Consider the following 13,279-nt stretch of genomic DNA (forward strand, 5'->3'; position numbering starts at 1 on the left):
ACCATACAGCCTAAGTGTGTAGCAAACTATACGTATCATCTAGTGCTGTGTCTGTACACATATCGTGGAATGATATTTTCACAGGATGACTCCATTGTTAAGTGACATGTGACTGTAGTATACTACCTATAGGTTGCTGACACAGGTTTGGTAGATCCCTCCTCTCCTTTTTGTCTCCCTCTGTCTCTTCCCCTTTTATCCTCCCAACTGATTTTCTTACTTGCTTCCTGTTGTAAATCAAGATGCAATCATGTGATGATAAATCAGTGATAATTTTACTTCTTTATATATTTGTGCTTCTTAGCATTCATTTGTGTCTTCTCAAGTATAATTCACATCATGACCATGTAAAGTAGATGATATTATCCCTTGTTTTATGTGGTGTGCATACATATATGTATGTATGTTTGCATGTATGTGGGCAAGTGTCTATCTATGTCTGTGTATTCAGGCCTGAGGTTAACATTACGTGTCCTTGATCATTCCCCGTGTATTCTTTGAGGCAGGGACTCACAATTGAATCCAGAGCTTACAAATTCAGCTAGCCACCCTGCTCTGGGAATACCCAGTCTTTGCCCACTGCATACTAGGATTATAGGCTGGCCACTATGCCAGTAGGTACCTTTGTGGGTGACACAGACTTGAACTGTAGTCCACATACATGGAAAGCAAGCAATTTACGCTCTGAGCTTTTCTTCCAGCCCCTATTCCTCGTTTTCTAAGTAAGGCTTTACAAAAAAAAAAAATGCTCAGATAATTTCTCACTTGTATTTGGCCATCTTGTGGAGGAGCGTAAGCCCCTCTCATGCACTGTTTTACAGTAGCAGCAGCTCTGCCGACTGCGCTGTCATTTCCTTTTTGTTTGTTTGCTTTTTGTGACAGGATTTCTCTGTATAGCCCTGGCTGTTTTAGAACTCACTCTGCAGACCAGGCTGGCCTCGAACTCAGAAATCCGCCTGCCTCTGCCTCCCAAGTGCTGGGATTAAAGGCATGTGCCACCACTGCCCGGCTACACTGTCATTTCTTAGGATACCATGAACTGTAACAGGACACAGGATGATAGCATGTAGTAATACTATCAGGGACGACAGCAACACCAAGTGGAAACTGTAAAGCACCCTGTGTGCCTGACGTTGTCCAATGCTGTATATGCTTTGTCATGCTTAATCCTTAGGGGACCTCTGAGGCCAACATATGTGTTTTGTTTTCAATTCATTCCTCCCACCTTCCCTGCAAAGGAAGAATCCAGAACACACAGACTTTCAAGGTATTATAACCATTTCTTTCTTTCTTTCTTTTTTTCTTTCAGTTCCTTTCAAATAGTCTAAGAATGGCCAAAGAAAGCACAGCTCAAGGCAATTCTTTACAACCTACGAGCCATTGAAATGTGGCATAGGATTCTTTTTTTTTTATTTTATATTTTATTTACATTTCAGATGCCATCCCCTTTCCCCATTTCCCCTCCCTATAAAACCCCTATCCCATGCCCCCTTTTCCCATTTTGCTTTTATACAATTTTTTAAAAATGTTAATCAAAGGCTTTATAAGTTTGGTAATGCTCAATCAGAAGTGCAACCCAATACCCAACCTGGATATATAAAATATATATATATTTATATTTGACTGGTGGAGACAGGTGAACATCTGCCTCCATGCCCCCCTCTCTTTCTCTCTCTTTCTCTCTCTCATCACCTAGCTTCTCCTCTCCTTACTCCATTTCTCTTCCTCTCATAACCATTTCTTTTATTGGGTCATATTTTATTTACATTAAAAAGGTTAAAAAAAGACAAAGTTGGGAGTGGATGACTTTGTGTTTAATACGGTGTCAGATGTACAGTGTGGATGACGTGAGTGGAAGAAGAGTTTTGTATAGCTAGAGTAAACCTCAAATTGCTGCATGTCAGTTCCTGGCTCAGCTCTTGTCACACACAGGCACATTACACATATGAGGAAAGGGGCTGTACTTGAGTTACTATTCATCAGTGAGTAACCATTCCTCTGTTTGAATTGTGCAGTGGCACACTTGGTATATTTTTACAGATTTTTGCCTTTACCTCTGCTTTATAATGAAAATACATACATGTATGCAGAAATGAATTACTGCATGCTCTTTTTAATGAAAACTTTGTATTTCTTAGAAGAAAATGCACATTGTGCGTTCCCTGAGATAGCATTACATGTTACGTGTCAAGTAGAGATAAATGGTAGAAATAAACAGCACGTGACTGGTCACGTGCTGGCCATGAGCTGCAGTGGTCTGAGAAGAGCAGTGTATTCTCCTCGGTTCTGAGCACCCAACCAGAGAGCAGGTGGAGCTGTGATTAGTGAAACCTTTGCAGTCAGTTTTGAGGGTGTCTTCCTGGCCTCAGCAAGTTACATAGTGTTGACATCCTTTAAGTGTAGATAATACTGACACTTGCTTCATAAGATTAAGTCTTTACTGAAGCATGCACAGAATGCATAAGTAATTATGAAATATTTTTAAATTCCTTATGTATTAGTCACTCAAATATTAAGAAGGCGTATTACTTGTCTACTCTAGTTGCTGTCTAGTTACATGAATGTCACACTATTTATCAAAAAACCTCTCTATATAAAGTCTTTAGCTGTTCTATGAAGGCAGAACAGTGCATTATATCAAAACAATCATCTAAGATTGATCATGATATCTATTAAATTCAGCCCAATCTTAATAAACTAAGAATATTAAGTTGTTAAGCTAGACAAGATACATGCATTTCTAAAATGTTATATAATTCTAATTTCCATGTTAACTATAGCCACTGAAAAACCGTTGTTAAAATGTTATCTTCTAGCACCTGGGGACAGAGGAAACAGTGCTTTTAGTATATAAGTATGTTATTCTGGAATGTTCTATTCATCATTCACATCTCTATTTAAACTTAACTTCTTCAGAGAAGGCTTCACTGAGCCTCTCCTGCTCCTGCACTGGATAACCACCCCTGCATTTTTTTGTGCATACATCACACTTGGAATTAACTTGTGCTCTGTCTGTCTTATGTGAAATAAAACTTGGAGATTTTCTGACATGTGGGCTATTTTGAGAAAGGAGCATTCATGTAATGAGCTGCAATCTAGATGATTTTGAATGTAATTATATTGTAGGTCAATAAATAGTTTGTCTAGAATATTATCTTGAGTTTTTATTATTTTCCTTATGTATTTATATATCTCACTCATCTGGGATGTTATGATTCCCTACGTTCTGTAGACAAGTTAAGAAAATATCTGTGATGAGTTACCTTCATTTTACCTAAAATAATAAAAACTATCACATTGTCTTATTATCCTAGTGTTTTTGTGCTGTGTCATGCTGTCGTACAGGGTAGCATTTATATTAAAAACCATCACATTGTCTTATTATCTCAGTGTTTTTGTGATGTGTCATGCTGTCGTACAGGGCATTTATATTTGAGGAACACAAGTTTCCACCCAGAGTCAGGTTTCAGATCCAGTTATTTCTACCTATAGTATCCACTGAAAGCTAATTAACTGTGAACTTCTTTTGGATATAAAGATGATTTATGGAGTCACCCTTTTACTATATACAGTTTATCAGATGATGTCTTTAGGTTTTTATCTGTTCTTTAATATAATTGTCTTCTGTAAGATAAGATTTCAAAGGAGGCGTTCCAACATTGGAGATAAAATTTTCTGGACACCACTATTTGTAAGACTGTCTTTACTGATTTTTAGGACAATCTGAAACTTGATATTTAAGGAATAACTGAACTGTCAAGGCCATAGTACTTAATTTCAAACAAGGGACAAAGCCAAGTCACTAACAATCTTCCCAGATTTCTAACTTTACCTAATTTTTGTTTATGCATATGGTTGATTGTCACTAAAATCTATATCAGTAGTAGTTCTTTGGAACATAGAGACATTCTTAGAAAAGCCTGAGATTTAACAGCAAAAGACATTACAGAAAATCTCTCATTAAAAATACAGGTTTATTTGAGCATCTTCATGTGTTCAAGGTGGCAACTTCTAAGTGCTGGGTTCATCCAGAGCTTCTCTTTAACCTTTTTATTAGACTCTCACTTTCAGTGACCTTTCTCAAAAGTTCTTCCTTTATTTCTGAGATTATGATATGATTGTGCCATTTTCTCCTTCCCCGTTTTCTCTCCATGCCCTCCCTTATGTCCTCCTTGCTCTTTGAAACCCAGCCCTGTGTTTTCATTAATTGCTGTGTTTCTCCCTCCCGGCATTCCTTAGTGGCCGGTAGTTCTTGTGTAGGGCTGAGGCCTCGTGGTAGTTTCTCCACCCACTTTCGCATGTCTGTTGATGCTGCCCTTGTTCAGCTCATAGTAGGCAGTCGTGGTGGTGAGATTTTGTAGATGTCACTTCTGACATTACAAGGAGACATAGTCACAGCAAACTCCGTGACCCCCTGGCTGTTACAGCCTTTCAGCCCCCTTTCTGCAGTTCTCCCTGAGCCTTGAGTGCAGGAGTTGTCTTGTAGATCTGGGACTAGGCTCCACAATTCTGCATTTTTATTGGTTGTAGTTTTCTGTAAAGGTCTCCATCTGTTGCGAAGAGAAGTTTCCTGGGTGAGTGGTGAGGACTACATTTACCTATGAGTATAAGGACTAATATTTAGTATGTAGCCAGGGATTATGCTGATTCATTAAGCTGTTGGTTATATTTTCTTGTCTAAGATCCATGACTTCCCTAACTCTGGGTAGCTGGCTGGGTTTCCAGTAATAGGCATGATTTCTCTCTTGTTGAACAGGTCATAAGTCCAATTAGAGAACTATTGGTTACCTCCAAGGTACGTGAGACACTACTATACCCTTGGAGTTATGTCATGCTGGTATTTGATGTGCTTCATAGGCATATAGCTGGGTAGAACTGTTGCTTGTCACCCTTTAGAAGCTTGCATGATGCCTTCTGGTACCATGAAAGCTGGTCCTCAGGAAGTAGGCATTAAGGTCAGCTCCTGCTCAGGGACCTCTGAACCCTGTGTCTGCAAAGCATGGTGGTTTCATCAGCAATAGGAACTTACCTTCCACCTCTGGTTGGCAACCAAGGGCAGTATCAATAGTCTGTAACATTTTGGGAGTCTGACATCACTGAACAACAACTCAAAAAATTTCATGCCTGATATTGGGGTTTTTATTCGGTGATCTTTGGTTCATGGAAGGAATACTGTCAGCCTACAGGTGAAAATTTCATTTAAGCTATACTATTTATTTATACATGGACTCACATGTGTCATTGTTTTTGTTTCAATTAATCATATGATTACTTATGACTTTTTAAGCCATGCTTACTGTTAATTTACCCTTCCTTCCTTTTGTATTTAACTCCCTCCCAGTCCCTAATTAGAGCCCCCTCCCCTTTCTGCAATCTGATCACTCATACTCTGCAAATGACCCTTTATAATTTATTTGATCTGCAGTTTTGCTTGTGGTAGTACCTTAGCAAGAGCTAACCATCCCCATTGCTCTCATGTCCAGCCTAATCATTGCAGTTGTGAGGCTTACAATCTTTTTTAAAAAAAATATTTTATTTGTATGTGTACATTGTGGCATATATGTGGAGATCCTAGGACAACCTAGAGGAATCTGTTCTCTGACTACCTCTGTAGCCCCATGGTGACTGAGCTCAGGGCATCCCTCTAGTTTGGGCATCAAGTACCTTATCACTGAGCCATTGTGCTGGCTCTGAGGTTTGCCGTCTTCTGTTCTTTTCCTAGTTTCTCCTTTACACCTAGTGTTGTTCAGTTCAGTCTTTAGAGAAATGATTCCCAAGTTGTTTATGTGTTCTCCATCATGTGTTCCACATTATTGCTTAATAATTCACAGGCACCTCAAGTTCAGGGTCCACAATTTGTCATGTTGTTAATCTTTCAGTGTTCCTCATCTAGTGGCTGGTGGTACCAGCTATCTGGCAGTGAGATTTCTTTTCATCAGTACAATCATCAAATCCTCTTGATACCTCCCTTAAACACCTCCAGAGAACTTTTCCTAGCTCTCTCTATCCCTTCTACTGTGCTTCTTGCTAGTGTGGTGAAATGTGCTTCATAGTTTGGGCTACTCAGGACTGTTTTTAGTTCACGATTTAGTTCAGTCATCCTGGGTAACATAGTGAGCTTACCCTCTGATACCCCCCTCTTGTCTCAAACAAGCTTCTGTTATTTCCCTCTGAACTAAGTTGGGGTTTCCAGTGTTGTGATGAAACACCATGATCAAACATGAGGAGGAAAGGGTCTATTCGGCTTATGCTTCCACATCCCAATTCATCATCAAAGAAAGTGAGGACAGGAACTCAAGCAGGACAGGAACGTGGAGTCAGGAGCTGATGTAGAGGCCATGAAGGGGCGCTGCTTACTGGTTTGCTCATCATGGCTTGCTCAGTCTGTTTTCTCATAGAACCCAGGAGCACCAGTCCAGGGCTGGCTCCACGAACAATGGGCTGGGCCTCCCACTTTAATCACTAATTAAGAAAATGCCCCATAGGGTTGCCTGCAGCTGGATTTTATGGAGGCATTTTCTTTATTGAGATTACCTCCTTTCTGATAACATTGGCTTATGTCAGTTGACATAAACCTATCCAGCACTCCTTCTTACCTGTTGGGGCTGTTAGACTTCTCAAATTCTCCAAGCTGGTGGGTATATAATCTTGTTTCATCATGGTTTTAATGTGCATTTGCCAAGTTCTAATGAAGTTGACTAGTCATTTTCTTACTTGCATTCTTGTGATACATCTATGCATCACTTTTTAACCTGTCTTCTTTTTCTTAATACATTTTAGGTTCTAAAAGTATTTTTGAAGATGGAATCCATTTTTTAAAGTTATGTTTTGCAAGTGTCTGTTCACAGTTCATGTCAGACCAGGTCCTGTTCTGCTTTTCTGCCATTATTTGTGAACAGAGGGTGTGAAGCAGCCTCCCACTCTGACGAGATCACCAGTTTTTAAAGTATAAGCACCTTATCTCTACTGTTTCTGTAGCTAATCCCATGGGAGCCTGAATGTTGGGTCCATTGTACAGATTTCTGTTACAAATCCTTCTCATGGCTACTTGTCTTTTTCAGTCAGTTCTGCTACGCTGGGGATGTGGTGGAGGACCGCTGCTTTTTCCAGGGTCTAATACATTTTGCAACCGACATTCTGAATTTTTTTCTTATGTTTTTAGGCTGGACCTGAGTATGGTCAAGGAATGAACCCCATTAGCCGCCTGGCTCAAATCCAGCAGACCAGAAAGGAAAAGGAGCCTGATTACATTTTACTTTCAGAACGAGGAATGCCCCGCCGTCGAGAGTTTGTAATGCAGGTATTCTTAACTATCATAGTAAATGTTTCTAAATCAGTGAAAAGACTGAGGGACTCTCAGGGTGGCACAGTGATGTGGTGAAGATAGGCGGGTTCTTGGAAGGTTTGTAGCATTTACACTGTGACGCTCTCGTCCCTCTTGGGTCGCCTCTCTACTTGGTGGAAACATGCTGGTGTCAAGGACGTGTTAGATGGGCAGGGTAAGATTTGGAAGGGCCTGTGAGTTCACATGGGTTATTTACCACAGTTTATCATCTAATGTCTGTCTCTTAGCTGTTCATGTTGCATTTTATAGCCAGGGTGAGTAATTATTATGCTCAGAGACAAAGGGAATTAGAAACAAAATAAGAATAGATACAGGGTGTGGAAATGGGCCAAGGGCATAAGGTTATGGGACTCTGGAAAATTAGAGCTCCTGGCCAGGCCAGCTGAGCATGCTGGGAACTGACGGAGAGACCGATCTTTTTTGTGCAGCCAAGAAACTTGAAGGCTGGTCACTCTGTATGAGCTAGGAGTGAGGTCTAACACCCAAACTGCCTTGTTCTTTCCAGGCCAGGTTAGACACATCTGTGTTTGTTCCTTCAAGCCATAGTTTTGGAGCAACCTGAGTTCTAATTTTTTATTAAGAAACATATCCAGGGCTGGTGAAATGGCTAAGTGGTTAAGAGCTGGTATTCTTCTTATAGAGGCCCCATGTTCAGTTCTTAATACTTAATAACATCACACTAGGCAGTACAGGGCTGCCTGTGACTGCAGCTCCAGAGGGTGGGCAGTCTCAGACACCTCTGGTCTCTTTGGGCACCTGTACTTGTAGTTGTATACATACAAAGAGGCACAAAATGCAGACACGAACACACTTAAAATAAATCTTTAACCAGATATTGAAAGGTGGAAAGGAAACAGTCTAACAGTCCCCATACTGAAAGTAAGACCTTTGCTGCACTGGACTCAGCTGGGACTTCTCACTTTCCTCTCTAGATTTCTTTCTCCCTCTGTAGAAAATTTAAAACTACTTTGTTGTTTCAGACTTACTTAGTACATAGCTCTGCAAATTACATTTTTTTTTCTTACAGTGATATTCATGAGAAGAATTTAATAACTAGGGTATACTTTATTATGTTCAAACTTTAAAATTTTTCTGTGGTGAAAGAGACTATAGTCCAACCCAAGGGTCTTAGCTTTCAAACAATACAGATAACATCAACAACTATTTACTAAGTGTTGAACTGTATATTAGGTATCTCAACATCCAAACATGGAACCTTGAATTAATTAATTAATCATTCACATGTAAGCTAAGTTTTGCACTCCTGTGCATATGTGATACTAGATATTGGTAAGTAGTGGGGCTGTCATAATTATTTACTCTGTAGTTGTTGCTTTCCTTTCTGGGAAGCTTCCACTAGAATTGCTATCTTACGATGTAGTAATAGTAAACCACTTCTGGAAATCCCAAGGCTCAAAGCTAGGAATTCTCCTGTGTGTAGATATTATGACCAAGAGCACTGCACTAGCCTTTTCACTAAGTAAAATATAGTAATATTTTGATCTAATATTCTTAGCTCTTAAGAATTCAAGGATCTATTTTGTTAATTTGACAGGTTGAAATTACAGAATGATTTATTCAAGACAAAAGCCTGACTATCTGACCATCTACAGCATTGTAGAGAGCCGCTTTGCTCAGACATTAATATTTTTATGTAAAGATCTTATTAGTAATCTTATAGCATCTGTGAACTTTGTAGGAAGATGATGCCTATACATTTTTGACTTTTATACTCAAATGATCCTTTGAGTAACCATTGTGTATGTTAGCAAGGAATGAGAATAACTCTAGATTACAACTCAAAGACTATTGAATTAACTCCTTACAAAAGGAAAGTTGTGTGAGGCAGGGGATGGGTGAGGAGGGAAAGTGAGTCTGGGAAACACCTGCTAGGAAGGAAAGACATCTTTAGAAAGGATCAGAATAGGTCAGGTAGAAATCTGGCAGACACAGATAAACAGTTGGTGCCAGGGTAGGAATGATTGCAACCAAGTTCAAGGGCAAAGAGCCTGGGTCGGAAGGGCATCAGGTATGTGGAGACAATGTGGGGTAAAGCAGTGGAGACTGGAGGGGATCCTGTGAGAGGCATGTGGAAGGTGAACGCAGGGAGAAGGTCTTCAGCATCTGTGTGTGGCTCCATGATCTTTGGCTTCTGCTTACTTTGTTGAACCTTTTGACACCCCCTCCTCCAACCCCCCAAAGAAGTGGAGGAGGCTTTTGACACAGCTGGTCTAATCTTGTCACCAACAGTTGTTCCAGAACACTGTGAGAGCTGCTGAATCTGGGGAACAAGCCAAACCCTGGGAAAACAGCAGGTATTGGAAGGGCATTGTTAGGGCTGTGTTGAGGTCAGGGTCAGGCCAGCACTGATAGGGTGGGGACTGAGTTCATGCTGCTGCAAGGGGACGCCAGTGTGTCCACTCCCATCATGCTGCTCACTGCAGCCCACAGAAGCCCAACCAGCCAGCAGGTGGACTTTCTCACTGCAAAGAGAAGCACTGATAGCTCTCAGAACACTGTATAGACTTGAACTATATGGTAGGTGGTGCTTTACAGCAATTCTGTGGTCAATGTGTTCCATGTCCTGTAGCGACTGTCACTCAGGTTATCTACCCAAATTCCTGGGGAGCACATCTCTTTACCATCTCACTTGTATACTTATGTTCAAGTTTTTATTTTGTTGCCTTTGTGTTGTAAAACTGAAAATAATAAATAGTTAATTATATTCCACTGTGGATGCCAGGCAGGAACCTGTACTCTAGAACAGGAGCAATGACAACTGTTCAAGTTCTACCTTACTCAGTCAGGCAGGTCTCCAGCCAAACCCAGATTTGGCTACCATGGCTGCTCAGAGCTTGCTTGCTCTGGGAATACCTTCTTGTCCTGCTTTTCAAGGTTTGCATTCTAGGAGACTCACCACATCCCATGGACAGGCCCTGTGTAGGTTCTTTGGGATCCAAACACAGATCCTCACCTGTGCGGCTAGTGCTTACCTGACCCTGAGCTCCCAACCAGTCTTCATTAATATTTTTTTAAGAGCAAAAGTAATTTAATACATACAAATGTATCTGCTCCCTTATGGCGGCTATATAAAAGTCAGGTAAGAGAAGAAGTATTGTGTTACTCTTTTTCCTCAGTCTGCTCTTAGCACTCGGCCCCACTATATAAACTTGAGAATCAGGGTTGGAGAGATGGCTCAGCAGTTAAGATCACTGACTGCTCTTCCAGAGGTCCAGAGTTCAATTCCCAGCACCTACATAGTGGCTCACAACCCTCTGTAATGGGATCTGGTGCTGTCTTCTGGTGTATCTGATGAGAGCTACCTTAAATAAACCAGAGAGAGAGAGAGAGAGAGAGAGAGAGAGAGAGAGAGAGAGAGAGAGAGAGAGAGAGAGAGAGAGAACAAAAAAAAGAGAAAAAAAGAAAAATAAACTTGAGAAGCAGCTTGTCAAGTAGTGTAAAATACATGTGAGATTGTGATAGGAATTTGGTGAATTTATAGATTGCTTTGACACAGAAAGCATTGTATCACATTGCCTGAAATCTACATGCCACATTGTTCCATTTATTAGTATTTTTAAAGGTTTATTTATAGTTTGTATGTTTAAAGTCTTTTGCCTGCACCCATGTTCACTATATTGTATGCTTGCAGAAGAGGGCTCCATATCCCTGGGAGCTGCCATTGGCGTGTTAGTGAGTTAACCTGAGTCCTCTGCAAGAGCAGCAATATTTTAATGTCGTTTTGTAGATTGATCCTTGTCTTTCGCTTTGCAATTTTGGTTTTATAATTTTGTTTCTCTTTGTATATGTCTTTCTAAAACAGTCTTACTCAGAAAATGTGTGTGTACAAGATGACTCATATATATTTAAATACGTGTGTGTGTGTGTGTGTGTATGTGTGTGTGTAATGTTTAAATTGCTTTCAAAAGGCTATGGAAAGTTTGCTGTTTGCTAATCAGCTATGATTGATTAAGCATTGTAGCTGACATAGATTTTCTTAATTTCCAAGGCAACAGTGACATAGTTGTTGTTATTCCTGCTGTACTCATGAGGAGTTGATGTTTAGGGAGTTGTTAATCATGTGCAGTATCTTATAAAGAGGAGATATCAGGGAGTTGCATTTCCTAAGTCCTTAGACTCACTTGGAAACCTTTTTCTTTACTACACTATTATACTCAGCCTAGTAAAATAATTCTCTTTAGGAACTATTTAATATAATTTTTTTTTGTACTGGATATTGAACCTAGGACTTTGTATGTGTTAGGCAAATATTCTACCAGTGAGCAGTGTTCCCAGCCCTAATATAAGCTCATATAACATTTGAACATTTGTTTAAATGACACCAATATGAAATTCCACTTTCTCAGCTTATTACTGGAAATAAAGAGTGCTAAATGTAGGAACAAACCCTGCATTGATGTAAACCTTATTTTTTTATTGTTTAAATGAGTAAGGTTTAAAAAAATCAAAATGTCTAAGTCTTAGAAAAACCAAAAATGTATAAGGAGGTGAAAGTCCTGGAGAAGGGGGCCCTGAGAGGGCAGTCACAGACCGTGTGAGAGCCGTGTTCAATGAGTTCCCATGTGCATTTTCACTTGTGTACATAAAGTTTACATGAGTTGTTTAGTTCTGTGCAGTGCTTTACAATGTAAGGGCTTCCTGTTTGCTAATATACTATCATGAATTTCTTTTAACCTCGATAGGTCAAGGTAGGCAATGAAGTGGCGACCGGAACAGGACCCAATAAAAAGATAGCCAAAAAAAATGCTGCAGAGGCAATGCTGTTACAGCTTGGCTATAAAGCATCCACTAGCCTTCAGGATCCGCTCGACAAGGTAAGCTTGGGCCTTAGTGGACATGTGCCTCCTGTCCGAAGGAACGTTAACAAGACCGCCTTGTTCTGGTCTCATCTGCTATTAAAGTTGACTTGGAGTTTAATTTTTGTGAGACAGTACTCTCCATATTAGATATTGCTGATACAAAATAGCATCTCCATATCGGGAAGATGAAGTGTTATTTGTATGATGTTTATATCAATATAATATTGTTTAATGTACTGTTTCATGAGTCACTTTTGTCTGTATTTGTGCCTTTTAGAACAAGAAAAAATTAATTTGTTTTTGTCTCTGCAATACAGGTGGGAACACGAGATAAAATTGTGGCTTGACTCTTTATACTGGACAGACTCTCTATAAACTAATTGTTTGTTTACCTTAAACTTAAAGGTAATCTGAGAGAGCATCTACTTTGCTCCCAAGACCATGTTCATGGTCCTTTGTTTCTTCTGCAGCAGTTAATGGCATCCTTAGCTTTGCCCTGTGGGAGAGAGGCCTGGATTTAGGGTTAGTGACAGATAAAGTGGCGAGAATTGACTTAACTTTCTTTTTTATTACCATTTTCTTATCTATGCTTATGTAGAAATTATTTCTATTAAGTATTTTGTTTAGATAAAAGTTTACAATAAAACAAGTATAATAATTACCTTTATAAAAGTAATTTGCCTTTGAGGTGGCCTTTCTCACAGGACTCTGTTTCAGAGATGGCCTTAGTTTTTGCAGGGGCACATTCTTTATGCTTAGAGGGAGAAACAAGACATAGTCTGATGAACATTAACATGTGCTTTGCTTAAGGGTGCTGTGATTTTGTTTTCAGTGATTAAAAAATTTATTTGTCTGTGTGATAGAGATTTCAATTCTGTTTGTTTGTTTGTTTGTTTGTTTTATTTTTTAGCCTGGCTAGTCAATGCCTTTTCTCCTTTAAAAAGTATTTGTTACATAAAACACATGTTTGCATTTTGGTAAATCTTGTTTTAATTTAGCACATTTATGTTGACTTAAAACTGATGAATGACTTATAAAAATATATCATAATAAGCCTCTTTAGAAACATTTATTTGTAAATGAAAGAAATCTAAACAAAACCCAGTATTTCCTT

The 13,279-nt window shown here is 39.5% G+C and overlaps 1 protein-coding gene across 4 annotated transcripts in view; it reads left to right on the forward strand.

Annotated features, from left to right (window-relative positions):
- The window catches only part of Stau2 (staufen double-stranded RNA binding protein 2), a 248,340-nt gene that overhangs the window by 97,202 nt on the left and 137,859 nt on the right, over nucleotides 1-13,279 (forward strand). For all 4 annotated transcript variants that reach the window (XM_076924314.1, XM_076924313.1, XM_076924312.1 and 1 more), the window contains 2 exons: nucleotides 7,163-7,300; nucleotides 12,049-12,180. In XM_076924314.1, coding sequence (XP_076780429.1) covers nucleotides 7,163-7,300; nucleotides 12,049-12,180 — 270 coding nt within the window. The remainder of the gene's footprint in view (nucleotides 1-7,162; nucleotides 7,301-12,048; nucleotides 12,181-13,279) is intronic.

This window comes from Arvicanthis niloticus, chromosome 25 (assembly GCF_011762505.2).
Source record: "Arvicanthis niloticus isolate mArvNil1 chromosome 25, mArvNil1.pat.X, whole genome shotgun sequence".
NCBI classification, from domain to species: Eukaryota; Metazoa; Chordata; class Mammalia; order Rodentia; family Muridae; genus Arvicanthis; species Arvicanthis niloticus.